At 35.8% G+C, this 28,000-nt stretch overlaps 2 protein-coding genes and 1 long non-coding RNA gene across 6 annotated transcripts; 1 reads left to right on the forward strand and 2 right to left on the reverse strand.

The window, feature by feature from the left end:
* Window positions 1-66: 66 nt before the first annotated feature.
* Window positions 67-11,666, reverse strand: LOC130052423 (uncharacterized). Its single transcript, XR_008800776.1, has 3 exons — window positions 5,626-11,666; window positions 1,816-5,541; window positions 67-1,781 (listed from the first exon to the last, which is right to left on the reverse strand). It is a non-coding gene; the product is annotated as an uncharacterized LOC130052423 (long non-coding RNA).
* Window positions 1,599-24,611, forward strand: LOC125678214 (involucrin-like). 4 transcript variants are annotated; one of them, XM_048916461.2, is made up of 12 exons: window positions 1,599-1,674; window positions 2,842-2,948; window positions 4,289-4,404; window positions 7,810-7,923; window positions 9,035-9,148; window positions 12,864-12,977; window positions 15,202-15,315; window positions 17,630-17,743; window positions 18,997-19,110; window positions 20,226-20,339; window positions 21,422-21,535; window positions 23,372-24,611. In XM_048916461.2, the coding sequence occupies exons 2-12, from the start codon at window positions 2,938-2,940 to the stop codon at window positions 23,404-23,406; spliced, it is 1,074 nt and encodes a 357-aa protein (XP_048772418.1). In that variant the 5' UTR covers window positions 1,599-1,674; window positions 2,842-2,937; the 3' UTR covers window positions 23,407-24,611. The 4 variants fall into 4 exon arrangements, with proteins under 4 accessions (XP_048772418.1, XP_048772425.1, XP_048772424.1 ...); XM_048916468.2 differs by lacking the exon at window positions 18,997-19,110; XM_048916467.2 differs by lacking the exon at window positions 15,202-15,315.
* Window positions 24,282-28,000, reverse strand: LOC125678212 (heat shock 70 kDa protein 12A-like). The gene is made up of 4 exons (XM_048916458.2): window positions 27,605-28,000; window positions 26,830-27,051; window positions 26,072-26,246; window positions 24,282-25,957 (listed from the first exon to the last, which is right to left on the reverse strand). Exons 1-4 carry the CDS (start codon window positions 27,998-28,000, stop codon window positions 24,906-24,908), a joined length of 1,845 nt encoding a protein of 614 aa, XP_048772415.1. The 3' UTR covers window positions 24,282-24,905.

A 28,000-nucleotide genomic window follows, 5' to 3' on the forward strand; every position in this document is an offset into this window, starting at 1 on the left:
TAGTCGACAGTGATCATCAGTGTGAGCGAAGCGCATGTAGGAAGTGCGTTGCAAAAAAACATTACTGAAAAGTTAAAAACATCGCAAAAAGGTAATGTCACGTAAATTGCAAGAGAAATAATTGAAATGTTTTAAATGTTTGCTGCAATTATATAGCACGGTTTTCAGAGGGTTTATTTTATTTGCATCTTTACAAAATTATTGCATTCTGTTGACCATTAGCCTTAGATAAGACAGGGACATTACTCGGGCCGTGAGCGGGATTTATAAAATATGTTGCATGTTGGCGAGCATGTAGAGGCAATAATCTGAGAAAATAGTGAAAATATATTTATTCGGAAATGTCCAAACGTTTGTAATGTATCCTTCATAGAAGAAAACAAATTAGGTGCTTGCTGTAGAACCCAGGAACCCTATGCCTAGTCACGCCCACTGTTGTTGCTGAGGCAGCTCAGCTGCAGTACAATGTCTAGAACGGACTGAGTTTGGTCAGATGGACTCTCCGCGTGTTTTACACCTTGTACTTATAGCCCTGTTTTTCGTCGTCCATTGCGGATAATTGAATCTTCTCTTTATTCTATTGATCTAGCTTTATTTCGGATTTGTCAGCTGGACATTTAATGTGATTCTAACACATACATGTATATATATAATTTGCAGATTTAAACAAGATACAGCAAAGGGAAAAATGAATAAAGAAATGTCTTTGGCACACCCCATTTTAATTGGTATATTTAAGAATAGTTGTTTTTATTGGAGATAGGCTTAGATATTAATTATTTAAAATAATTAATGAACACCACTCTGCACTTATGACAGATTAGTTATTTTTTTAATGGCCTTAACAGTTTGTTTCTTTTGAAAACATATAGTCTTTGTAAATATCTAATGATGCAGAATAATTTGCTCCCAAGAAGTAATTTTTATATGAATAGCTGTAAATATAAAAGTCAATGATAATGACCCCCATAAAGCTATGATCATTCATTCATATGAAGTAATCATGGTACTAAACAATTATGATTTCAAGGTCACTACTAAGATCTATAGTTATTTAAAAAGCAACAATAATTATGTCAATCAACATTAGTGAAAAACTGTATGATGGGAGAAAAATGTTTGTTCGCTACCAGTCTTCTTTAATGTTACATTTGTTTTGGTTTTTGTTCAGTAAAGAAACTTGTCATAGGTAGGTCTTTTGCGTAATAAAACAAAAAATGGTGATCAATGGCTTGCAGTAGTGTTATAGGGTTTTGCAGGTGTTTTACATATATGTTTGATCTTGAGGTGTTTTAATGATCAGGACAACTCATTAATGGGCAGAAGAGAAAAAAATAATTCAACATAAATTCATTATGGAACCAACATAAATTCATTATGGAACCGTACAGAGTCAATGCATGAAACATGATATAATCAAAGGATACGTTTTTTTATATTGTTCATGTTGTTTTTAAATCCCATTTGATAATTTGTCATTCATGTAGATCTATACATGACCAGCTTTAGGTGTAGATGCCAATATAGAGGTCCGTAAGATATATTATGTATTTGAGATGTAGAATAATTTCGTGGAAATGTTTTACTTCTGAGCTGGTATGAATTCATCGGCCATACAGAGCCCAAGGACCGTGAAAACGGGGAGAATTGATGATGTCTAATTCATCATTTATGGTATGGATTTTTTTTTTTCAGTTTCAAGAAATTGTTTTACATCTACACAGGCAGGAGTTTAATGAGACTGATTAAAGTTATCAGACTTAATTAGCTATGACTGATACCTAAAGCACTACAGCTATTAGCTGTGACTGATACCTAAAGCACTACAGTTATGAGACTGTTAGCAAGAGTAAGGAATATAATGATGTCATACTACATAGTTATTGTTAGCAAAGATAGTAAGCTACAGTTGTTTGATGTTTAAATATTATATAGACATGTACCTGGAAAAATTAGCCTTTGAACATGGAGAATGGAACTGATACAGTGATAGAACCAAAAACAGAAAACAGGGGTGCAATCAAGAGGATGAATGTAATAAGTATATAGGTACAGGTAGCACTACATAGTTAGATAAGTCTAACTTAGCCTGCGCTACCTCTAGATATAGACAGCAGGCATTGCATCTTTGGGCTTGTTAACACATAAGTCTAGCTTAGCCCGGGCTACCCTTAGATATAGGGACAGCGGGCATTGCAAAGCACTTGTTAGCACATAAGTCTAATCTAGTCCGGGTTACCCCTAGATAGGGACAGCAGGCATTGCATCTATGGGCTTGTGAGCACATAAGTTTAATCTAGCCCAGGCTATATCCCTACAAATATATCTAGACACAGCAGATATTGCATCTCATGAGTTGCCACTTGACTTGAGTCATATACTAGCAGCAGCTGACATCTGTTAAACCTTAAGTTGATATGGTCTTAAAATATTATTGACTCTAAATCTGAAAAATTATTTTGTTGTAAAAATGTGCTATTATGAAGTTTTGTATGTAACTTTGACCATAGCCATTGATAAAATTAAAACGAAGTTTAAGATTTTATCAAAATAAAGATTTCAGTTCCATTGAACTGTATCACTTACTATATATAGCATTATATAGATATCAATTTTTGTACAGGAAGTTATGATGATGTAATTTTACATCATTCAGAGCCTCTGGATAGGTTTTTTAACACAAATATTAATAACGACAGTTTTATATAAACCTTGTTTTTTCTGTCATTCTAATTTGAAATAACAAATCACAATTTTGCAACAAAAATTTCGACTCCAAAATGAGAGCTAACACAATCTAAATAAGACTTAAAATTATGAATGCAAAGTTTACTATTAAAGTGGTGGTGTGATTGATATGTCCGAAGCAGTGTCCTGAAGCATACTGTAGACTGCTAGGAACTGGCCTGTTGAGGAAGTTACATCATCAGCTCCTTAATGAGCCATCAGTGAGTACACAGTACTTACTAGTAATACTATATCTAACAGTCAAGCATCCTGAAACACTAAGTCTATTGACAGACTACTCATTTGTCAATCCATAGGTCTGTACTCACTGAATATTTAAAAACAAATTTAATTCAGGCTTTGGGTTGCTTTGAAGTCTATACTAATATATCAATGAAGAGTGAATGTGATGGTGAAATATGACCTGGTCGCTTTCGAATTCTTGAGTAGGGTGTGTGAAGACCAAGTCAAAGGGGTGGGGGATTGGATCTGACATTCTTTTGAATTAAAATTAAAGTACTGTTTATGTTTAATGCTAATGAATTCTACAGTGAAACTTAACTGGAAAGACATACAGGACAACCAAGTAAATTTATCGTATGTGTGCAACCAAAAAAAATTCATAATACCAACACTCTAGATATCTTTGTATGTGCTGTGGTAAGGACCAGGAGTCTTAAATAAAGGTGCACCACGATACCTTTCAGGGATAGGTATTGAGTCAACAACAAAAACCCAAATCTATTCCTAGGTGTGTGCACTGTACAAAATTTTGACTGCTCTGTGAGGCTTTCCCTGTCTCGCACACCAGCGGCTGGGAGTCGACCAATAATTTAAACTTGTTACGTGTGGGCAGACAGATAATGATTAGCCAGATAGCATGATTACAGTAATTTAAAGCTTTTAAGGATGACCCTTTGTGTGTGTGTTTTGGAATTTCCCTGTGAGGCACCCCTCATTGACTCACCTGCACATTTGTGACCCACATCCTGTCGGTGCTGTGGACAGTAAACAACATTCTTCAGTTTTAGCTGAGCTTCCTCCGTGTCGTGTGCTTTGCTGTAATTACATTTCAAAAAAGGTTGTGTTTTGGAGTTTGTATTATATATTTTATACCTGTTCATAGATTCAACTAGATAGTGAGTATTTTTGCTTGTTTTGATTATATCAGGTCTTCACTCCGAATATCATAATTTTTTCTGCATAAATTTATGAATACATATAGACGTACGATGATAAACTAAGGAGTACATTTAGTCAATACATGCACATTTATCAGTATTTTGTGCATAAAAAGTGGGTTTTGATGAATCATACAACTTGTATGATTTATAGGAATTATCAGCTGTCAAAATCCTTGCATATGACAAATACAATGTTTGATATGCATGATGTACCTCGAGGAAGTGTTTTGTTCTCGATTCGAACTAAAAGTCCAGAGTTAGCAATTGACGTGAATGTGTGTTAAATCCGATATCTCGAGAGACGACAGGAAGTTTAGTGTATTTCATAGGGAGGTGTGCTGAGGCTTTACAGAAACATTTTGCTCTTTTTATCACAGTTTTAACCAGAACATGTCGACCAAAGTGGCACCAGAATTGTTGAAAGATGTGCGGGCAGAACACCAGCTGACCCATGTGGCCACGGAAGAGAAGAACCCCTTACCCTCAGCTGAAGGTAGGCGTCTATCTAGTATCCTAGTTAAATCATTCAACATAATCCGTACATGTATACATGTATATGCATTACTTTCTCTACTGTCAGAATTTTATGTGTGTAAACTTCTGTTAACCTTTTGATACATAAGTTGTTATATCAATATTGTCTACTTAATGCCAGGTTTGTTAAGGGTGGTGACCGTTGAAATTTAGCTAAAAAAAATGTTCTTTTTTTTTTCTTCCTTTTTTTTAGTTGTTGTATAAATCAAGAAAGAAAGAAATTGTAAGCAAAAACAAGTTTTCTTTGACAAGAAGTTTTTTGTGTACTTGCGGAAGATGGAAAACACACTTGTGTATACTTGTTTGATTTCGAGAGGAAGGCTTAAATGCATCATGTACAACCTAACAGGGCTCATTTTGGGGAAACCAGAGATGGTATTATCTACGTAATCTTTTGCAATGTAGCAGGGAATTTATTGTTATGTAATAGTATTAGGGGAGTTAAGAGATTTGTCATGACTGAGAGCTACAACAACCTTTGGAAGATGATTAAAGTTCTTTAATTGGGGTTCATTGCAGGCTGGTTTGTTTCACTAATTACCAGTGCATGGTTATAAAAGGGGCATTGTGATGGTGAAATTTTCACCTGAGCCAGGTAGAGCAGGTAGAGATGGCTCAACACTATGTCTCACCTGCCTGACAGGAGGTGGTTCTTTATGTCATACAGGTGTGAATGTAATGGACAGTACTAGCTTCACCTGCCAAGATTTTTCTCTCACAGTTTCTCTACCATTCTTGATAGTATAAAAATATGTAAATACAAAAAGTATAAATTTTATTTTAATTCGACACACTAAGGCTTTGTCAAATTGTAACCCCCTCTCTCCTCTGAATAACACATTCCCTGATGGAGACTTTCAGCTCAACATTTGCGTCCCATCAGAAGAAATTTTAAGCATCACAAACTGAAATGCATTATTTACTGGAGAAATATTACATAACTCTAACCAAAGAGTCGGTGTTTTAATTTCCGTCATAAGAAAGTTTGATTAAATTAGCTGCCTACACGAATTAAGGACTGTGTCTGGAGTTGAAAATGAATGATGTTCTTCATGTCCAAAAATTCCTATATTTACGAAACTAAGAATGGAAATATCTGGGCCCTTGTGAATCATTGTCATATTGAGGCGATAATTAAAAATTCCTTGTATATATATTAGCGAACCAAGAGTGGAAATACCTGGGTCCTTGTGAATCATTGTCATATTGAGGCGACAAGTAAAAATTCCCTATATATATATCTATATATTTTAGCAAACCAAAAATGGAAATATATCTGGGCCCTTGTGAACCATTGTCATATTGAGGCGATAATTAAAAACTCCATACCGGGTATATACATTTGTATATTAGCAAACCATGGAAATATCTGGGTCCTTGTTAACTATAGTCATATTGAGGCAATAATTGTTCATAAGGAAATACAGGGCAGTGAACAAGATCAGGTGGAATTTGTCCCACAAGGCCCAGCCATGCTAACACACCAGTTTACAATGAGAACAGGATTTATTCTTTTCTATGAAAGAAAGCGGGAAGAAGAAGACCTCTGTCACTATGAAAGTTTCAATCTAACAATTCTAATCTTCTTCAAGGATAGACAAAGTCATATTTCCTCGTTTTAGTTTATTAATTGTAAACAGTTCCCTGTGCAGGTCACACTCAATTTCTATGTTGGTTAATATGTTGTTATCACCACATTCGTAACCTTGTTGTTTGAACAAACAGATCGGTTATTGCCTTTGACAGAGATACTTTTAAATTCGCTGACCCTATGACTGTTTACCGCTGGCTGTATCTGCCCACTCAAATCCCCTAGATCGATTTTATACAATGATCATAAAAACTGTTAAACTTTGTAGAGATTTCCGTTTTGTCTAAATCCTTTTAAAAAACTTACAGGAAATATGAATTATCATTTATAAATGTATAATATTGTCTTTTTAAACATAACAAAATTGTCAAACATCAGATTTGTAAACATGCAATTTATTAATGTACTAAGCTATAAGTGTTTGCACCAGCTGTGTTCATCACATAAATCTTATAATCTTTTTTTGTTTCTAACAAAAATTTCTTTTCTGCATTCAATTCATCCCTGGGGGTGCCTCTGTTGTAAAGAGTGAAGTAGTGCTGTAATTCAGCAAAATATTCCAAATATGAGCAGCCATCATCGTGTTAGGCGAGAGTAATTCGAGGGCAAGAGGGTGTGCTACATATTTCAAATCTTTGGCTATAGTGTCTGTCATTGTCGTACATGAACTGTACATTATTGTAACCTATAGTGATATCCCAGTACTTAGTGTAGATCTCGTCTCTCTGTTTATTAACAAAGGATGCCCTCGTTCAGTCATTTCATGCTTCAACAAGTGTGTCATTTCAAGGACATTAATTATCAGAATTTATATATAACTCGGTTCAGACACTTTCAAATAGCTCAGAAAGCAGCTATTCGTATAATACTAAAAAGAAAAACCCCATACAATAGCTTTGTTCTGCATCATTTAATACTGTGTCTACTATATATCAAAGTTTAGCTGTTTTATGACCTTACTGAGTACAGAAACTGAAATCCAGTGATTGTTCATTTGATAATTTGTCTCTAATGCTACATGTACACATGTAATATAGATTTATTTGTTGAGAGGGAAGGTGTTTGATTTTATCTGTCTCATGGTGTAAATCTTTATTGCTACATTGCAAATGGCCTGATGATGTTAAATGATTTCTAGATGTGATATGAGCTAGATGGAAAAGAAGATAATTTAGTCATCCAGATGTTTGATAGCTTGTAGCATTTATTCATTGTGAGGAACTGTCTAGTCGTCAGTATAACAGAAGTTAGATAGCTTACAGTAGCATTTATTCACTGTTAGGAACTGTCTAGCTGTCAGTATAGATGGACACGATCTTTTAAAACTTAGCTTTGAAAGGATACAATAGCATTTAGCTACAGAATGATGCTGATAGGCTAGTGAAATATAGTTTCACATATAAAAAATCTTTAGCTGTTGCTACAAATTCTAATGTCCTATTAAAATAGATATTTCTATCTCATTGCAGTTATGTTAGCTATAAACAATGATAGAACAGTCAAATTTCGTTATCTCGAACTTGATGAGGCAGAGAAAAACTTTTGGATATCGGAGGGTTCGAGATGTTGAGGTTTAAAGAAAATGTAGTTGGGACCTCCAAGTTCCAACTCAACATATATATCCATCATGTCCCTAGTGTTCGTGATATTGATGTTCGAGATACCACAGTTCAACTGTGTATGTGTGCTCTGTGTAGTTATGTCAGCTATACAATGATGTCTATTTTGTGCTATTCTCTGTACATAAAGTAAGCTATGAGGCTGTTTCTGTAGCATTGCAGCAAGAAAAATCTCATCAGGAACTACTCCAAAATGTCGAGACATTTGACTCGCTCCAACTACAACACATCCGCACCAAGGAGCGCGTCATGCTCCCCGACTCAAGCAGTGAGTTGACGAGTCCTGTAGTGAGTGTATAGGCGTGTAACTAACGGTGTGATATTCTGGAGTGTAGGACTATGTAATCTCAGACTTTGTAGCTCTGTACTCTCGCAGAATTTTCTGTGTGTAATCATTTCTCCACTGGTAGCCAGAGACACTGATTTCAGCACTATCTAGAATACATATTATATTCCCCCTATTTCAGAATGGCTGTGTTATTTATTAAATGTAATAAAGAAATCATAATACTATTATGTATCCAGACTATTTCATTCTAAAGAAATTTAATACTGTACATCTTTATGACTTTTTCTTTCTTGTTCAGAAATTTCCATAGTATGTGTATTAACTAGAGTTATATGCTATTAAGTAGTATTTCCTCATTGCTCTTTCTTTTATAACAAATATTTTCTTCACTTACATGTCAAAATAAAAACAAGTTCTCATGCAATTTAGGAGGAAAAAATCAGGAAGAGACTGCTTGAGGCTGTGTTGAGGAACTGTGTAAATGGCTTGATATTCAGATTTAATTTATGTATCAAACATACGAGGAATGCTTGCCTGTTTTAAATTTATATAAAATCCAAACTGTTTTTTTTTATACTTAGGTGATAAAATGAATTGAAATTAAGTGGTAAAATGAATCATGAATTTAGGTAGCAAAACTTCTTAAAAATGTATTTGAAATAGAAGCATGATAGCAATTAGTCCTTAATAGAATTTTTCATTAAGAAAGTTAGATTCTTAAGAGTTAATATGGTCAAAGGTAATATGATAAATTTGAAGAGAGAGAAAAAAATCACAAAACTTGGATGAATCTTGCAACATCGATATAGAAGTATCGTTACACATGTGGTTTGCTTATACTGTGCTTTTGTTTTTTGCTGTGATTTCACAGATTTGACATTTTGCAAATTTTCGACTTTCATGGTACAATAGAAAAAGTAACTATTTAAATAAGATATGTGATTTTCATGAAGCAATAGGAGGATTCTCTTTGCATGTGCATGTGTAAAATGAAGAATGATCTTAAATTTCAAATTGGAATGATTAATTTCACACTAGCTTTGCTTTACACAGCTTTCATGTTCTGCTTGCATTGCTGAAATCTTTGTAGTGTTACTAGAAGAAAAATCTCGAGAGCGTCATCTGAATAAAATTAGCGAGTTTCCTCGAAGTGAATTGCGGCCCACCGACCCACAGGAGAAAGTTGTCCTTCCCGATATCATCAGTAGGTTTCTACTCAAACAAAGAGTTAACCAGAGTGTTAAAACCCCAGTTAAAACCATTAACACCTAAGTTAACTAGATTTGTTCTCTGTAGAGAAAACCACTAACACCTAAGTTAACTAGATTTGTTTTCTGTAGATAAAACCACTAACACCTAAGTTATCTAGATTTGTATTCTGCAGATAATGTTAACTAGTTTGTTTTCTGCAGATAAAAACACTAACACCTTAGTTAACTAGATTTGAATTCTGCAGAAAAAACCCAATAACACCTAAGTTAACTAGATTTGTTCTCTGTAGAGAAAACCACTAACACCTAAGTTAACTAGATTTGTTTTCTGCAGAGAAAACCTCTAACATCTAAGTTAACTAGATTTGTTTTCTGCAGAGAAAACCACTAACATCTAAGTTAACTAGATTTGTTCTCTGTAGAGAAAACCACTAATACCTTAGTTAACTAGATTTGTTCTCTGTAGAGAAAACCACTAACATCTAAGTTAACTAGATTTGTTCTCTGTAGAGAAAACCACTAACACCTAAGTTAACTAGATTTGTTAGTAACACTAGAGAGATTATTAAATATGCAACAACACCGAAGCATTTTGTAACACAGAGGGCATTAAGTAACACCAGATTCGTTTTTGTGTTTTTAATGAATGTTATGATGATGTAGAAGTAAATTGTAATGACTTAAAACTGACTTTTCTGCATGAGCTCCTTATACACATGAAGGTTTTAGTTCAAGTACCATCAACTCCTACACTTGTTCATGTTTTAACAGAGAGGAAATTGTTCTGTATATTGTATAACCTTCATATTATCATCATGGATACAATTTTTTTAAAATCTGCCATGGTGTTACTAGAGGTTGTTGTCCTTCTGTTCAGAGTGTGATCGACTCAGCGGACATTTTACTAGAAAGTAAATCTGTCATAAAGTTGGATAGCTTAATAGCTTGGTAGAAATGGAATTGCAAAACACATGCTGCAATGTAACAAGTTGACAGCGAGTGTGTTGTAAATATGCATGTAACTGCAGAGTATATGTGTGGGACGAGGGCGATGAATCAGGGGATTTATTGATATGAATCTTTTATCAGTTGTCTATATGTAGAATTTTTGCCATGGGTCTATTGTAACATCTAGTACATGAAGAGCTGCATTGTAAGGGGGAGGGGGAGGGATGAAGCAATGTGATCTTTCTTTTTAATTATCTTTCTTTCATTTTCTGAACAATGCTGCAATGAGTCATTCACATCATAAATGTACGTTGTTTAATTTACTGAAGGCAAAGTCTGACGACTCACCTGAGGTCTCGATTTAACATCATTTAGCTCACCTAGCCGTTGAGTTTAGTGCATTTTCTGATTCCTTTACTTCACCTGGCCGTTGAGTGTAGTGAATTTTCTGATTCCTTTACTTTACCTGGCCGCTGAGTGTAGTGAATTTTCTGATTCCTTTACATCACCTGGCCGCTGAGTGTAGTGAATTTTCTGATTCCAGTTTTTTGTTGGTTTGTTTATATAATTATATGTTTGTTAATAAATTATTTATGTCTTCTCCTCCAGAATATTGGTAACAATTTCCAACATTCACTAACCATTCAAGTACATGTATAGCAAGGTAAAGGAAACTCGTGTGTGTTCTAAGAGTCACCACATTGCAGAAGGAGATCATTTTAAACACAATTGCAAGTAATGTGGGGTCAGTTAAGAATCTCAAGCCACAAATAGACCAAAGTTAATTGATTGAGTGATGGACAGAATATCAGGAAACAAGGCCACCTGAGGTTATTGCAGGGTGCAAGGTTCACTTCCATGCAGCAATCGAGGACAGGCATGCACTTCCCGATAAGTCATACTTCCATACTTCCCAATAAGGCATTACTTCCCAATAAATAGTCAATATGAACCTTTTTTATTTCCCCATAATTGAAGATTTAGGGGCATATAGTGTTTAGTCTGTCTGTTTGTCAACAAAACCTTTAACCTTTGAACCTTTAACCTTTGTTATAACTTTCATTGAGGTAAGCAGGGGTGAATTATCACAATATTGAGCTCAAGTTGTCCCTTGTTCCACATATAGTGTGGGTGTTTGTTGCTCAGTAAAAGCCCAGGTACTCTTTATAGCACTGTACAGTGAAAAATATCAAAATGTTAATAACTAGCATGAGAAACATCTTGTTCATCAGTGGGGCTGAGAAAAAAAACACAGAGGTATTAGGGGATTCTCAATATTGTGGTCAAAATACGAAAAGAAAATGTTGTTTGGACCTCTAACTCGCTTCAACCTATCAATGGTATATGAGATATCAATGTTCAAGATACTAAAGTTCAACTGTATTTTGATTGATTGATTTGCTGTTTTCTGCCACACTCAACAATTTTTCAGTTATCTGGTGGCGCCCAGTTTTTTTATTGGTGGAAGAGAGAACCCAGATACAATGTACCTGGGAAGAGACCACCGACCTTCCGAAAGTAAACATGGAGGCCTTCAACTGTATTTTGAAAGAAGATACTTGATTACAACAGTTTAAAAGAAAATGCATAAATGAGCATCAGTTATATATTCTCAATTTTCTTGAGACATTTTTACCTATATGTTTAACTCGACAGTTGATTAGAATGTTAGGCTGCCAATCTCTGGATTTATGACCACGAGTTCAATACCAGCAGGGGGGTTCAATTCTTGGTGATTTCACACTGAAATTGCACTCTTCACAAAATAAGATTGATATCAATTTTTTTTTAGAATTACCATCATGTGATTACACATACTTCCATTACAATTTCCCTGATCCAGTGAGGTTTGCCATACTTCTGTGAGGTTTCCTTGTATTACACGGGTTGACTCTTAATTGTCTCACCTTCATTCCAGGGTTTTAAGGATGACTACAACATCCAAAATTTTAAGTAGGCATGCAGATGTATATTGTATAGTAGAAATATTGACCAATATTGTTGCATATCTAGGTTACATATATATGTAGTTCAAAGATATTTAAAAATTTACACAGTTGTACAACCATATATATATATATATATATATATATATATATATATATATACATGTGTGTATATATATATATATATATATATATATATATATATATATATATATATATATTAGATGTATTCTTTTCATCAACCGTTTTTCATTTATATAAATTAACAAATATAGTCAAAGGTTCTGAAGAGTTTTTTGGGAGTTTTGTGGTGTTTCACAGTTTATGATCAGATGGTTTGTTTTTTTGTGTTACAGTAATCGTTGACAGCCCTATTGTACTACGATTATCTGTGCGTTTTTAATCGGCTATACTTTTTTACTTTGTATATAGCGATCGCCGTTTTACAGTAATCGTTGACAGCCCTATTGTACTACAATTATCTGTGCGTTTTTAATCGGCTATACTTTTTTACTTTGTATATAGCGATCGCCATTTTACAGTAATCGTTGACAGCCCTATTGTACTACAATTATCTGTGCGTTTTTAATCGGCTATTCTTTTTACTTTTTATATAGAAATCGCCGTTTTACAGTTATTGATGACAGTCCTCTGATACATGTACTACGATTATCAATGCATTTTTAATCGTTTGTTCTTTTTTTCTTCGATTATGGCAATTTTTGTTTTACAGTGATCAATTACAGCCCTATGATACATGTACTACGATTATCCGTGCAATTTTAATCAGTCATTCTTTTTTCTTCGTTTATAGCGATCGCAAAGGAGAAAACAGAGGAAGAGCTGAAGAGTGGGATTGAACGGTTCAACAAAGAGAAACTAAAGCACCAGGAAACCGAGGAGAAGAACCCTCTCCCTGACCAAGACGGTACGCTTTCTCAGTGTGGGCGTGTCTACATACATGTGCAGTATGTTTACATTTGTGGGCGTGTCTACATACATGTGCAGTATGTTTACATTTGTGGGCGTGTCTACATACATGTGGAGTATGTTTACATTTGTGGGCGTGTCTACATACATGTGCAGTATGTTTACATTTGTGGGCGTGTCTACATACAAGTTCAGTTTGTTTACATGTGTGGGCGTGTCTACATACATGTGCAGTATGTTAACGTGTGTCTACATACATGTGCAGTATGTTAACATGTGTGGGCATGTCTACATACATGTGCAGTATGTTAACATGTGGGTGTGTCTACATACATGTGTGGGTGTGTCTACATACATGTGTGGGTGTGTCTACATACATGTGTGGGTGTGTCTACATACATGTGTAGAATGTACACATGGAGTACATTTATTCCCACAAAATCCCTACTAACTATAGTTTATTTTTAATGTTTTAATTGACTTGGTACTGCACTTCATATTTGTGAAAATCACAGTCGCATAAATATTTCACTCTTTTAAGTTTGAATGGCGAATTTAGTTTATGTTTCTTTGATAAAAGTTATGAGGGGTGTCAGGGTGGCAGAATTTTTCTTTTATCATTTCCTTGCAAATAATGTTCGGAATCCCTATATTTGAAAAGCTTTTGACAAATCTTCTAAAGACCTTTAAGAAACCAATTCGTCAAATTGATAAGATGGCATATTCATGCAGCGTAAAAACTAATGTGTATAATGTGACCCCCAAGGTGAGCCATGATAAAATATTCACTCTATCAGTGTGAGTCGTTATCTCTGTGGAAGTGATTCAGGTGAGAGCATTACTGTGAAATCATTAGATTTTTAGGGGGTACCCCTATCCAACAAATTTAATACCACAACAAATGCACACTTCATATAATGTTTCAAGGTATGGAAAGCCTATCTACGCAATGACAGCTCCCTACAAGTTTAAGTGATATCCCACAGTATGCTCCATAGGGTTCTTTTACTGTGATCCATTTCAGTGCACTCATTTTAAATGATTACATGTTGATATAATATTGAAACATGCAATATCTTAAATATATATATATGAACCAAATGTATTCGGGGGGGGGGGGGGGGGGGGGGGGGGGGGGGGCATTATAATCCTGTTAGGACAGCTATAGTTTAAATTCATGGAAATTATTTGTTAAAATTTGTCCAAGAAACTGTTGGCCCCTTCTCCCACGTAAAATTTGTCTTTATAGGCCAGTGATGTTTGTTTATTCATAACTTTAATGCACAGTTCAAACACATACATCATCTAGGAGCCCTAGAACCATGTAACAGAATGGACATTAATTGCTAGGGATTGTTAGATAAGTCATTGTTTCACTCTGGATCAGGTTTTTAACTATCCGTTGGATCTTCTCACTAGATTTGATTTCCTGTTTAAATTTGTCACACTCGTGAGTTTTAACATGTACATCTGTGTTTGTTTATGCAATAAACTTACGAGTTTTCACCGATATCTCATTCACCCTCCTACAGTAATTATCAGATGTAGGACTAAGTAATGAAGTTAGGGGTGATTAACCAAGTTATAGCTGATAGTACGACAATGTGGACATTATTAAAGCGGTGACAATTCAGGTATACAGGGATATGTACTAACAGGGATCAAGTACAACGAGAAAGTTAGTAGGAAGGAAGTGGTGTACGAAATTTCTCACGAATTAAAGGAAGCAAAGTTAGAGGCTTCCTGTAGATGTTACATCTTAGTCCTCTAAAGTAACTCATAACCACCATAACAATAGATCTCAAAGTATAAAGTCATATCCACCCTAACAATAGATCTCAAAGTATTAACTCATAACCACCCTAACAATAGATCTCAAAGTATTAAGTCATAACCACCCTAACAATAGATCTCAAAGTATTAAGTCATAACCACCCTAACAATAGATCTCAAAGTATTAAGTCATAACCACCCTAACAATAGATCTCAAAGTATTAAGTCATAACTACCCTAACAATAGATCCCAAAGTATTAACTCATAACCACCCTAACAATAGATCTCAAAGTATTAAGTCTGTTTTTCTTGCCACATCTGATTTGGCAAAATTTCAGTTTTCGTTAAGTTAGTATTTGGTAAATGCATTAAAATCAACAATTCTAAAGCAGATATTTTGAACTGTTATTGATCGATCAAAAGTTGATCTGACAATTTCCTAATGTAGCCATTGACACGGAAAAGAAGCATCAGGAGGTCACGAATGGAATACAGAACTTCCCCAGGTCCAAATTACGACGGGCCAACACTGAGGAGAAAATAACCCTCCCGAGTTCGGAAGGTAGCTTCAATCTGACGCATGTTGGCCACCGCCTCTCTTTCAGATTCTGTTGCTCTGGGAATTTTGTTTATTCTCCATTGTAGTTGATACTCTCACAGTTATATACACGTAATGTAGCTGATATGTAGCTGATGATAAACTGTATAGCATTCACTATTATAAAGTCTAGAGGGAGATGTCATTGTAGACCGAAGGGTTAATTCTGTAGATTTCTTGTTATTCATTATAGGAAACCTCTCTCAGTTTTATTTTCTATTCTTAAAATATGATTTTAGTTTGTATTGACTATTTTTAATTTTTTATGTATCGTTCCTTTATGTTTGCAGTTTGTATTTGATTTGAATTTCCTCTTCGATATTTTCGTTAGTGCCTTACTAATTTTACACCCCTAACACATTCTGTGCCTAGCTATTAACCTTCAGTGTTTCTGGATCCGATTCTATAATTCCTTATAACTTCCTTTATACAATGTTGATTGGTACAAGAATTTCCTTGTTTTAGAATTATATGCAGAATCAACAAAAAACATCAAAAATATTTCAAATCTGCTGATACATGGTTAAAACGCAAGAGAATTAAATCTGCATTTGGCTAACCTTGGCCAGTTACAGTACCCTACATTAGATGTAATCAGCCGGGGTGTGTGGAGTGGGAGGAGATATGTGCAGGGACCAGTTTAACATATTATACCAAGAGTCTCATTTTATTCCCTAAGATTGGAGGTGAAGGCCACATGGACCATTGCTGATCGCTTTCTCTATCTGTTTGTATGCAACACGATCCTTGCGTTGGTTCGTACCTTAATTTGAACAAGACAAGATTTATATTTTGTACTTGATGAATGGAGGTCAAGTTAAGGTCACATGGTCTCATAATTTTAGGTCTGCAACATTTTAAAGTTAGCAATTGTCATAACTTTTGAACTATATAAGTTTGAAAACTTCATCCTGGCTGAATGAAATGGTGATAGTCGTATGCACATGTAAACCTGTTTGACAAGGTAAAAATGTCCGGTCTGATATGGTGTTTATTCTTGTTTGGATTGTTTTTCTAAATATTTTTTTAGGATTCATATCTGGAGAACCATCTAATTTCAGGAGTAAAATGATATAAAAGTAGAATTGAGTGGTGAATGAACCAGAAAATGAAACACCTCCTGTCCAACAACTGGAAACATTTGTTAACATGTTGTCAAGTTAACCATGTTGATGACAGTACTTAATGTTGCGTTGTGTAACAAGATTGTGGTTTGGATGAGACACCGCATGATTAGATCTTTGTCATTTCATTCACTTAAGGAAACCCAGCGAGGGTAGGAAGTGATCTGTTAGTGACATGACATGTCAAACCTCTTCTTAATGTACCAGAAACCTCAGTCTGTAGGTTTTTATTGAGTCAGTGATTATCCGAGTATTAATGACCGACTTTGTGAGCAATAAACAGTTTTCTGTCTGTCCTAGTACTGTGCTGATAGACTGATGGCCATGTAATATTGCAGTGTGCGTATATGAATATATATTCACACACACTATATATATATATATATAATATATATATATATATATATCATTGTATCAAACATTGATAATGGTATAGGCCTGAGGCTTTACATATTAACCAGATGTACAGTTAATAAAGAAATATATTGATCTGTGTTATATACATATATTGATATGATGTTTATCATGTATGAAACATATATCAACTTGAGATCCTGCCAATTATCGGGCATTTATTGTGCATAAACACATTTAAAAGATAAGGATATTTTTAGAAACATAAAAACATTTAAATTCTCTTGTAAACATGATTTCTAGGTCATGGTGAAAATGCATGATAATTTTGATATGAGAGGGAACTGTGAGCTTTATCAGAGTTTAAAATAGGAATGTAAGAGTTATCTTTTATTCTGTTACTCGGCACTCTGTAGAATGTGACACAACTTCAGCTTTTTACATTGATATTGCTTGTGATGAAATTTTTTTTATCATTACTTTTTTTGTGTGTCATATTTTTAATAAGATAAGGCCCCAGGGTCATGTAACAAATTGAGACTTCAGTCAAAAATTTTTATCACCTAGCTGTAAGATGATCCTAACTTTTGAACTAAAACTCTTAATTTGCAGACACTAGAACTTTGATGAAGCAATATCGAATACCAATTTTATTTTGGGATGATTGATTTGTCAATGATTTCATTGCAGTATTCAGATTTTGACATAAGCTTAAGATGTTTCTTGATCCTGAGACCAGTTGTGTGGAGTATAAAAATTTGTTGGTGTCGCTGAAACTTAACCTGTCTTCTCTGTTACAGTCATCCAGCAGGAGAAAAGAGAAGTGAACATTCGTAAATCGCTGACAGAATTCGAGAAAGGAAATCTGAAGCATGTCGCCACAGAAGAGAAAAACCCACTACCTGATGCCTCAGGTGTGACATCCAACATTTTAATTCATAACTACAGGGTGTAAGCAGGGGGTGATTTTTCCTCACTTCAGAGGAAGTCCTCTGATTGGTCCAATTTTCGAAAAAATGAAATACTCTTGGTTTGATCTAGAGTGACAGAAAATGATAATTTTCCAGGGAGGGTGAGGTGTTTTCCTTCCTTTTTGACCAGTTTTCCTCTGATTTCTGAGGAATTCTGTCACAGACCTATAACCACATCATCACGCACTACAGGCCCACATCTGAAGGTTAAGCTTATAGGTATTTAATGCAAGTTAAAAATCCTAGAGGAAAAAATTGACTATCACGATCACCAATCGCCATAATCACCTAAACCATGTAGAGGTGTCAGTAGCCATAACTAAATATGAAGTAGAGTGTATCTCAAAAGGCGAAGTCTTTAACTGATTCACTCCAGTTTGGCCCGGAATATTTTTGCTGGTTCATTGACTGGTTGTGGATATAAATTTTTCACATCTACCATCAGAGTACAGTGCCCAATCTCTCTCTCTCTCTCTCTCTCTCTCTCTCTCTCTCTCTCTCTCTCTCTCTCTCATAATAGGCTACAGACAGTTGTAATGCATTTCCTTGACAAATTGAAGTTCTATTTGATAGTAAAATTACTATGATTACAGATATATAAGATGTTTTCAGGTTAGTAACATTAGTAACCACATCAATCACTCGAAAATAATACACATAAGGATAAGATGTGGTTAGAATATAAATACATATCAGATGTGGTTAGAAATTGTAGAATGAATCACATGGTTTTGTCTCATTCAAAAGTAACTTCCTAGACACTGAGAGGGCGGCATAAAATTTCACACAGGTGTTGATGATATCTGATACAGAACAATTAATGGATGCCGTGTGACTTCCTTATAGATCTATCTCCACTCGTTTGACTTGTACACATAAACCATCTTATAAAATGTACAATAAGCATGATAAATATTGTTTATTGATTGCATGATTAATAATCTGGAATAGTGGGGTGACAGTCTCATTTATCTTTATTCATTTATTTTTAAAAAATCCTTAGTTCCTAGTGAATTTTAGATATAAACAGATAATATATAATATATACAATTAGTCATGGAAGACATCCTAGCATCAAAAACCACCACCGAGTTTGGAGTTGTATCCCCTGAATTAATGCAGACAGTTAATTAATTTGTATACAATGCATGTTTAAAATATTATTGTTTATACTGCATGTCATTTGTGTTTGTTAGTTATTGGACAAGAGAGGAAAGAGAAAGAGCTACGCTTGTCTATATCTGAGTTTGACAAAGCTCAGCTCGCTCATGTTGAAACTCAGGAAGTGAACTCGCTGCCTCCACAAGAAGGTTTGCATGCCAGTGTTCAGTACAGCTTCTATTAACAGGCGGTAGTATCAACACTGCTAAATGCTTATAAATAGATATACAATGTATGTTTATTCAGTATATACATACATACAAACATGTACCTGTGAGGTGTGAACACATACAATACGTTCCTGTGGGGTGTGAACACATACAATATGTACCTGTGGGGTGTGAACACATACAATATGTACCTGTGGGGTGTGAACACATACAATATGTACTTGTGGGGTGTGAACACATACAATATGTACCTGTGGGGTGTGAACACATACAATATGTACCTGTGGGGTGTAAACACATACAATATGTATTTGTGAGGTGTGAACACATACAATATGTACTTGTGAGGTGTGAACACATACAATATGTACTTGTGGGGTGTGAACACATACAATATGTACCTGTTGGGTGTGAACACATACAATATGTACCTGTGGGGTGTGAACAATCTACAGTTATTGGTTTTGGTGCTTCATTGGAAAGCTTATCACTAATGTGCATTTTATAAATATGCATCCTCCTGCTTGTCAATCTTTGCTTTTTTTTTCCTCTTACATTGTAGCACTTTTGTAAAATAGTCCAATGAGCTTGACAGCTGAACTGTTTTCATGTCTTGTACATCACATTAGACACATTGCCAAGCTCTGTTCAGGGTCCCCTATAAATGCTAATGCACTTCTGTAATAGGACCAGATGAAATATCAGATTTAAACAAACAAGGTATTTTATTTCAAAAAGTACGTATATAAGTGAAATGAATACAATTTACTGTACAGAATGTAATCTATTCCCATGATTTCTCAATCAAGTCTAAAACAGTGGAAAAATTTGTTTCGAGATTTATATGGAGGGGCAAAATATTTCTATTTTTGAACATTAAAAATATTGAAGTCCCTTATTTCTTTTTTATAAATTGTGTATTTTTACTTACTACAGCTAAACTAAGCAAAAAAAGATATTTGTATCAAGTGTTGATGTATATTGTACATATATATAGTGATGTTTTGCATGCTATTTTCCCCTGTATGACTGTTTTAAGGTGTGTCTTCAACGTATCTACCATGCATGCTGATCATGTCATCTCTCTTCTACAGTCATTGGTTTGGAAAAGAAAGAAGCTGAACTTCGATCAGAAATTTCAGATTTTGACAAATCGAAACTCGTGCATGCTGACACACAAGAGAAAAATCCTCTTCCCCCAGCGGAAGGTTTGCATTTAGAACAATACTGTGTGACCTAGTGTTGACTGCTTGTAAAATTGATGTAGTAATTACAGGCTGCCAACAGGAAATTACCAAGGCCAAAAAAAATAAACTTGTAGTTCTTCTGCCAAATAAAGATGGGTCAGTTAGTAGGAAAACAAGGGTGTGATTTTATTCAGGAACTCATCAACAGCATGTCAAAATGTAGAATTTGAAAGTTTGGTACCCAATGCAAAATTTTGTGATCCTTATCTAAATGTTGTTAGGCTCACCGGGGAGTACAATTATTACAATTAATACTGAAACATTTTCACATCAATTTTCATACTTCCTCATTATAAAGAAACATTGCTAATCTCTAACACACTCTTTGTAAACATTTAAACTATTTGTACACCAATTTTTTATCATATATGTCACACACCCTGTAACAATGTCCTGTGCATGAATTAATTAGACCAAAGTGCATTTTATCAGATTTGCGGATGAAATTTTTGAGTCGGCTTAAAAAATTTGGTTGGTAGGATTATGGGAGCCAACATTTATTTCTGGCCTAATAGTTTATCTTACTGTGTATTGTGTGTGATGTATTCGTAAATATAACTCCAATATTGAGAATGTTTTAATTATGAAATATACAGTAAAACACGTTTATAGTGAACCTTCAGGGTCAGTGAAAAACAGTTCATTATAACTAAACTACATTATACAGTAAAACACGGTTATAGTGAACCTTCAGGGCCAGTGAAAAACTGTTATAACCAAACTTCATTGTATCCGAAAACATTAATTGGTATTGTCCTATCATAGGGGGAAAATATCACTTCGCAATAAGTGTTAATTTATTATACAAGTGCTCATTATATGTATGTTTTACTGTATTGAGATAGCACCAACAAAACAAAGTCTATGAAATCCTAGTTCTGGTGTGCATTAATGACAAATATTTAACGAATAAGTCTCGCTGTCTTTTCTAATAACTTGTCGTAGAGCACTAACAAGCATGATATCGAAGCTGTACCACTAACTAACATAAACTGCCACTTATTCTTCGTTATGGATTTTTATGACACCATTTCGTTTTGCAGCAATTCAAATGGAGAAGACCATAGAGGAGCACAAGAAAGGCATTGAAAATTTCAAAAAAGATGATCTGAAGCATGCGGAAACGCAAATTAGAGCCAGGCTACCATCTAAAGAGGGTAGGTGAAAGGTCAGACATGCTGGTAGATAAATGGGTTACCATGGCAATACAGCTAGAATACATGCCATCTAAAGAGTTGATGTGACAAACAGACAGACTGTGGGAGACTTCATACATCTACATTAAAAGACAAAAAACAGACTTACACAGATAGATGACAAAGCTTATAGAGACATAAAGGGAGATAACTGTCAAAAGAAGAGGGGAAATAACAATTATACAGTCAAACCTCATTATTTCAAACTTGATGGAGTCGAGGAAAAACTTTGAGATATCCAAGGGTTAAGATAATGAGGTTGAAATAATAAAGAAAATGTTGTTGAGACTTTAAACTTACTTGGACATATCCATGATATTGGAGATACCGCTGTCCGATACACTAAAGTTCAGCTGTAATTTTATGAATAGATGGACTGAGGCTGACAGACTTGAATAAGGATTAGGTCTGGAACACAGAGAGCTGATGTTTCTCAAAATTTAGTGTTTTTCTTAGAAGCATACACGTTTAGGAGGCAGTTTTTAGCTCACCTTAGCCAAAGGCTCAAGTGAGCTTTTCTAATCAAAATTTGTCTTTTGTCTGATGGCAGCATTGTAAACCTTACAAAGTTTTATTTTCTCCAGAACCACTGGGCCAATTTCAACCAAACTTGGCACAAAGCATACTTTGGTAAAGGGGATTCAAGTTTGTTCAAATGAAAGGTCATGTCCCCTTCATAGGGGAGTTAATCACAAAAATGCAAAAAATAGGTTGGGGTCATTTAAAAATCTTCTCAAGAACCATTGGGCCAGAAAAACTGAAATTTACATGAAAGCTTCATGACATAGTGCAGATTCAAGTTTTAAAATCAAAACCCATGGGGATAGGATGGGGCCACAATAGGGGATTGAAGTATATAGGGAACATCTTTAAAAATCTTCCTCTCAAGAACCACCAGGCCATAAGAGTGGAGGTTTAGGTGAAATCTTCCTGATATAGAGTAGATTCAAATTTGTTCAGATCATCGCACCCCGAGGGTAGGGTGGGGCCACAATAGGGGATCAAAGTTTTACATGCTGATATTGGAGAATCCTCTCCAGAACCACTGGGACAATTTCAATCAAACTTGATACAAATCATTCTTGGATGAAGGGGATTCATGTTTGTTGAAATGAAGGGCCATTCCCCCTTCAAAGGGGAGATAATCATAAAAATGCTATAATGGGGTGGGGTCATTTAAAAATCTTCTCAACAAGAACCACAGGCCAGAAAATTTGAAAGCTTCCTGATAAAGTGGAGATTCAAGTTTGTTAAAACCATGATCCCTGGGGGTTAGGGTGGGGCCACGATTGGGGATCTAAGTTTTACATGTGAATGTATAGGGAACCAAACTTAGCACAATGCATCCTTATATGAAATTTGTTAATATAAAAAGGCCATACCCGTCTACGAGGTGATATGATGATTAATTAATTTGTAGTCAAGTTTATTAATTAAGTTTGATAATTAATGAATTTTTAGTCATTATCTTTGAAAAGTTTTTTTCTCTAACCAAGGTGCTTGTATAATGATAGTTTTGCTCAAGCTTGTTTATTGTTAGGAACTCCTGCTCAGGTGAGTGATGTGGCCCATGGGCCTATTGTCTTTAATTTCAAAGTAGCTAATAGCTAATGCATGTACATATAAAACTACAGAATTTGTGAATGGATGATGCTACATTTTTGGTACCAGTTTGTGAAATTTTCTGTTACAAATCATCACAGCATAAAATTATCTGATGAAGGAATTTTTGTTTAATTGTCGGAGTATATTTTTTTTTAGATCTTTAGTCTGTCAGTTTTGAATTTTTTTCCCCAGATATTGCCCAAGAGAAGGCCTCCGGAGACAAGTAGAGCTATGATTCTGAGTCCAGTGCGTGGCCTCGCTGTGTAGAGCAGGAAATGCCAGTAGCTTTTCACTAGTGATCACATGACCAACTTTGTTTATGACTGTGAATTGGTGATGAATGCATGATGTAGGTTTGAAAATGGTGCAAATTTTAAAGATTATTTCAAATGTTAATTACAGTATAATCATATTGAAATGGGGATTTGTTGTTGTTAACTATTCTTTGTTACCAGTCAAAATGCTTAAATCTATTTAATTTTTCTCTCTATAACTTTTTATACAATCAGTGATACAGCGGTTCAGTTTGTTGGTGTAGATGAAGAATATTTTTTGCCTAGGAGACTAATCACTTGTGTCTTTGTATGTATTTTATATCTGTAGTCAATAGATAGGAAAGATAATTCTCAGAGCCTCGTGCTCGAAGATGTGAACTTGAGCTGTGCACAACATTACACAATCTGTATAATGAATGTAATGAATGGTATACATGTCGAAATACAAAATGCTGATATAGTGAATGCAATTGGCAGTGAATGTTTCTTCAATTTTAAATTGAGCGTCATTTGAACAAAGTGCAATTTTAGGACAAGATATTTGTGAGTTGTGCAATGAAACAGAACAATACTGCAGCTTGTGACGTAGTTTAGGGATCATTTTTTTTTTTCTGTAGAAAAACCATCACATATAGTGCTTCTGTCTTATCCATGTTAATTGTTAATCATAGGTGTGTCTTCCATGGCTGTATTGACCCGTAGTCTTCACCATAGAAGTGTCTAGTCAGATTATCATATGCAATATCGTCTAGTGAGAGGAACAAGGGGAAAAGTCATGTTGTTACAGCAAATGTTGAAAGTTCTTTGGTTAAAGTATTTTGTTGAAGTTATTAGTTGTCTTTTTTCATAGTTCCTTGTTTTAATGTTTCAGTGCAGTTGCCTGTATTTGTTAGGCGTGTATTTTTTCCTTCCTTCCTTTTTTTTTTTTTTTTTTTGAGCTGGATTGAATTTTGCTAGTTTATTAAGGGGAGGCTACTGTTATAAACCTGAGGTTAAGATTTTTCAGTATCAGCTTTCTGTATTGTATTCCTTTACTGTGTAACAATGTTAACCATGTACAGCACCAGTATCCGTTATCTTCACCGCTAGGACAACTTGTAACAGATTCAAGTAATGTCAAAGCATATATTTTTGGCTAATAAAAAAAATACATATTATTTTCAGTTTATGGTTTATTGAAATCAAGCATTGACACATCTTTTCGGTATAAAGTATACAGTGGTCAGCGAAGTTTCTTTGCACATTGCTTATGGAATGCAATGCCGACATATTACATTTAAAAGCTGATTATGATGAACACATATGGTGTTAGTGTCCGAGTCTCTATTAATTATTATGACAATTTGACACAGATGCAAAGCTTGAAAATGTTTTGCTTAACTTGTATATCTATGTGATGACATTATATATGGAGAAACAAGTAATGTGGTTAGAGGAATAGTCAGCGTTTGTCAGGCAGTGAGGAAGTCTACATATGTCTCCCGATGAGTTTTACTGGTGTGATCGAATCCAACCACCTTAATCTCGGTCCCTCCGAAAATGACCTCGAGGTCAACTGCACGTTCCTTGTCCCCGGTCATGTCGGGCATTTCCACCACCAAACAGCCACATTTCTCCACTCCATCCTCGTCCGTATAATCTACTTTTTTCTTTGACGCTTTAAAAAACTCGAATATTATACCTCTCTGGTTGGTGATGATAGGAGTGTACGTTTCCCGCCAAACCTCGTTATGACCTATAACCTCTCCGCACTCCGCCCAGACTTGGAGTATATTTTTGCATAGTATTAATTCATCCGAGACAACTTTTAGGTCATCTCGGTGTTTTCCATCCTCAAAAGGCAAATAAGATCCCACTCCGTACGTGTAGCGACATATTCTTTGGCAGATCGAACTGGGATCGCAGCCGAATGCAACGGCGCCTTTCACCACCGCCAAACTTGCTTCCTCAGGCACAAGAACGGTAACTCTATCACTGAACGATTCCTTGATGGAAGACTGAAGTCTAGCCGACTCGGCAAATCCACCCACCAGAAAAATGTAGTTTAGATCGCGTAGTTTGGGTCGCTTTAACAAATTCTCAATGTGATCATTGATTTGGTCTAGGGGATCTTTGAACAGTGAGTCCACAATTTCAGAGGAGAGCACGAGCTTTCCTGAGGAAAACTTGACTGATGTGCCCGATTTCTGTGTGTAGTCTTTTATACACTCTTGAACAGATTTCCCATCATGGGAAAAATTACAGAAGTTGTAGGGAAGTGAGACTCTCACGCTATCACTCTCGCCGCGTTTCTTGATCTCGAAATCTTGCAATAGTTCCACATAGTCCTTTGGAAACTGGGAATGAAAGGCGTGAATGAATTCTTCCCCAAAGATTCGGAACAATAAATTGATGAACTGCTGGTCAATGACGGTCCCTCCCCACGCGCCACCCGTGGCTCGGAACAGCTCCCGAATTTTGCCGTCTTTCCTTACTTTGTGTGCTACAATGTCTATTGTTCCACCTGTAAGAATAAAACCACCTCAGCTTACAAAGCGCCATTCCTGTATATGCTATAATACTCAATATTTCTTTCCATCACTACTTTTAAAACATTTCCTATGTAAAATTTACAAACCTCCAGCGTCTACTACTATGTATTTGGTTCCGGGTTCAAATGTTGGCTTGGCAGTCTGATTTTCCGCATTGTTCATAAAGTTATTTGATTGAATGGTTCTGCAAGTTAAGGACGCGGCCTCGGGTTCAAGAGCGATCAGGAGCTTATTACTGTGGGTGTTGTCTATCAATTCTCCCTAAAATAACAAGGTACATTACAGGTCTCTATCGTACGTTAGTGACTTTTCTCGTATAATACGTCTAATTTAACTTCAATAATATTCACCAATAAGTGCATCTCAGCCATCTCTCTATAATACTTGTGTGGGTTACCTCGTTATTGGGCAGCAGGCATCTCAGCCATCTCTCTATAATACTTGTGTGGGTTACCTCGTTATCGGGCAGCAGGCATCTCAGCCATCTCTCTATAATACTTGTGTGGGTTACCTCGTTATCGGGCAGCAGGCATCTCAGCCATCTCTCTATAATACTTGTGTGGGTTACCTCGTTATCGTTCTGGTGGCATCTCAGCCATCTCTCTATAATACTTGTGTGGGTTACCTCGTTATCGTTCTGGTGCCAGTTGCACAAAAGTTAGTTAAGTTTAACTGACAGTTACATGTAAGTTAACGCTATATAAATGTTCCAAATAATGGCATGTTAACTGTCAGATAAAGTTAACTAACCGTCGTTCACCTGGGTCTAGTATTACTTGTGTAGATGAAACCCCCGTTACTTTATACACTATCTACAGTATGTCTGACCCTGCGGTAGACTCGCCTTGTAAGCTGCTTCTCTCATGAACTGTTTGGCATTTTCGTCCCAGATTGCAGGCACTGTTATAACCCATCTAATGGTCTGTACATCCGGTTTGTATCCCATGGCTCCCGTCAGGTGGCGTAACAGATGCCCTTTCATGAAATGCAATGACTGGCTAAACACGTCCACTGCAAGTTGTTCTTTACCGTTCACATCTTGTAAGACAATGTCGGTGCTTAGAATCTAAAATGATTGGATAGTTTATATTAGATGACCAGTGGCTTTCATTAAGACTTATATCTGGTCACATGACCCAGTGCAGATTCGAGTCAACACTGCTAACTAATAATACTTTAAGCTGTAGGCCTATTGATGGGATTCTGAATGTGAATATAGATGTATGACGCGTTCTAAGTCGGTATAGATTTATACATCAACATCACGTTACTGGCACAATTCTTAACATCTGTAAATATACACCATTCCTAATGATTTGTCGGTAAGTACCTACATGTATGCTGCTTCTTTGCGTTATATTTCTCGATAAAGGAACTGACCTTTCACATATAGGGTGTGTGTTTTATGGAGATACAAAACCAAGGAAGCATGGCTAATTTCTGTATGGGAATATATACCCCGGTAATCAATAGAGAAAAAATAGGTAATTTCTATGCAAGTGGCTTTGACAATGAAAACGATTAAGGCATGGGGTATATTTTGCATACACAGCCCCTCCCCCCCCCCCCCCCCCCCCCCTATCTATACACACAATCTAGACGATGTCGCGGAGTCTTACCTTGTTATCATACAGTTTCATTTTGAAGCGATCAAAATAATAATGCTCTGACGCTTCTTCCTCCGTCAAATCGTTGTATTTGGACACAGCTTCGAATCCAAACGCCACGAATTCGCCGTTTGGTTTCAGCAGAAGGCACGTGGGTGTCTTCTGCAGCAGAAATCCCTGCGTCTGTCCCCAATTACGATTGGTGTAGATGTTCTCCTTGTTGGACGTCAGAGCGTAGGCGTAGCCGCTGAAGGTGGTTCCGAAGTCAATGGCGGCAATGATTTTATAGGTGTCGTCGTCCAGACTGACAGCCGAAGTAGCCACTTCGTCCCCATTACTGCACTCCGAGATCTTGTGCTCGCTTGTAGCTTGCTCGCTTGCGACTTCAGTGGTCTCCTCGTCCGCCAT

This window comes from Ostrea edulis, chromosome 2 (assembly GCF_947568905.1).
Source record: "Ostrea edulis chromosome 2, xbOstEdul1.1, whole genome shotgun sequence".
Classification (NCBI taxonomy): Eukaryota; Metazoa; Mollusca; class Bivalvia; order Ostreida; family Ostreidae; genus Ostrea; species Ostrea edulis.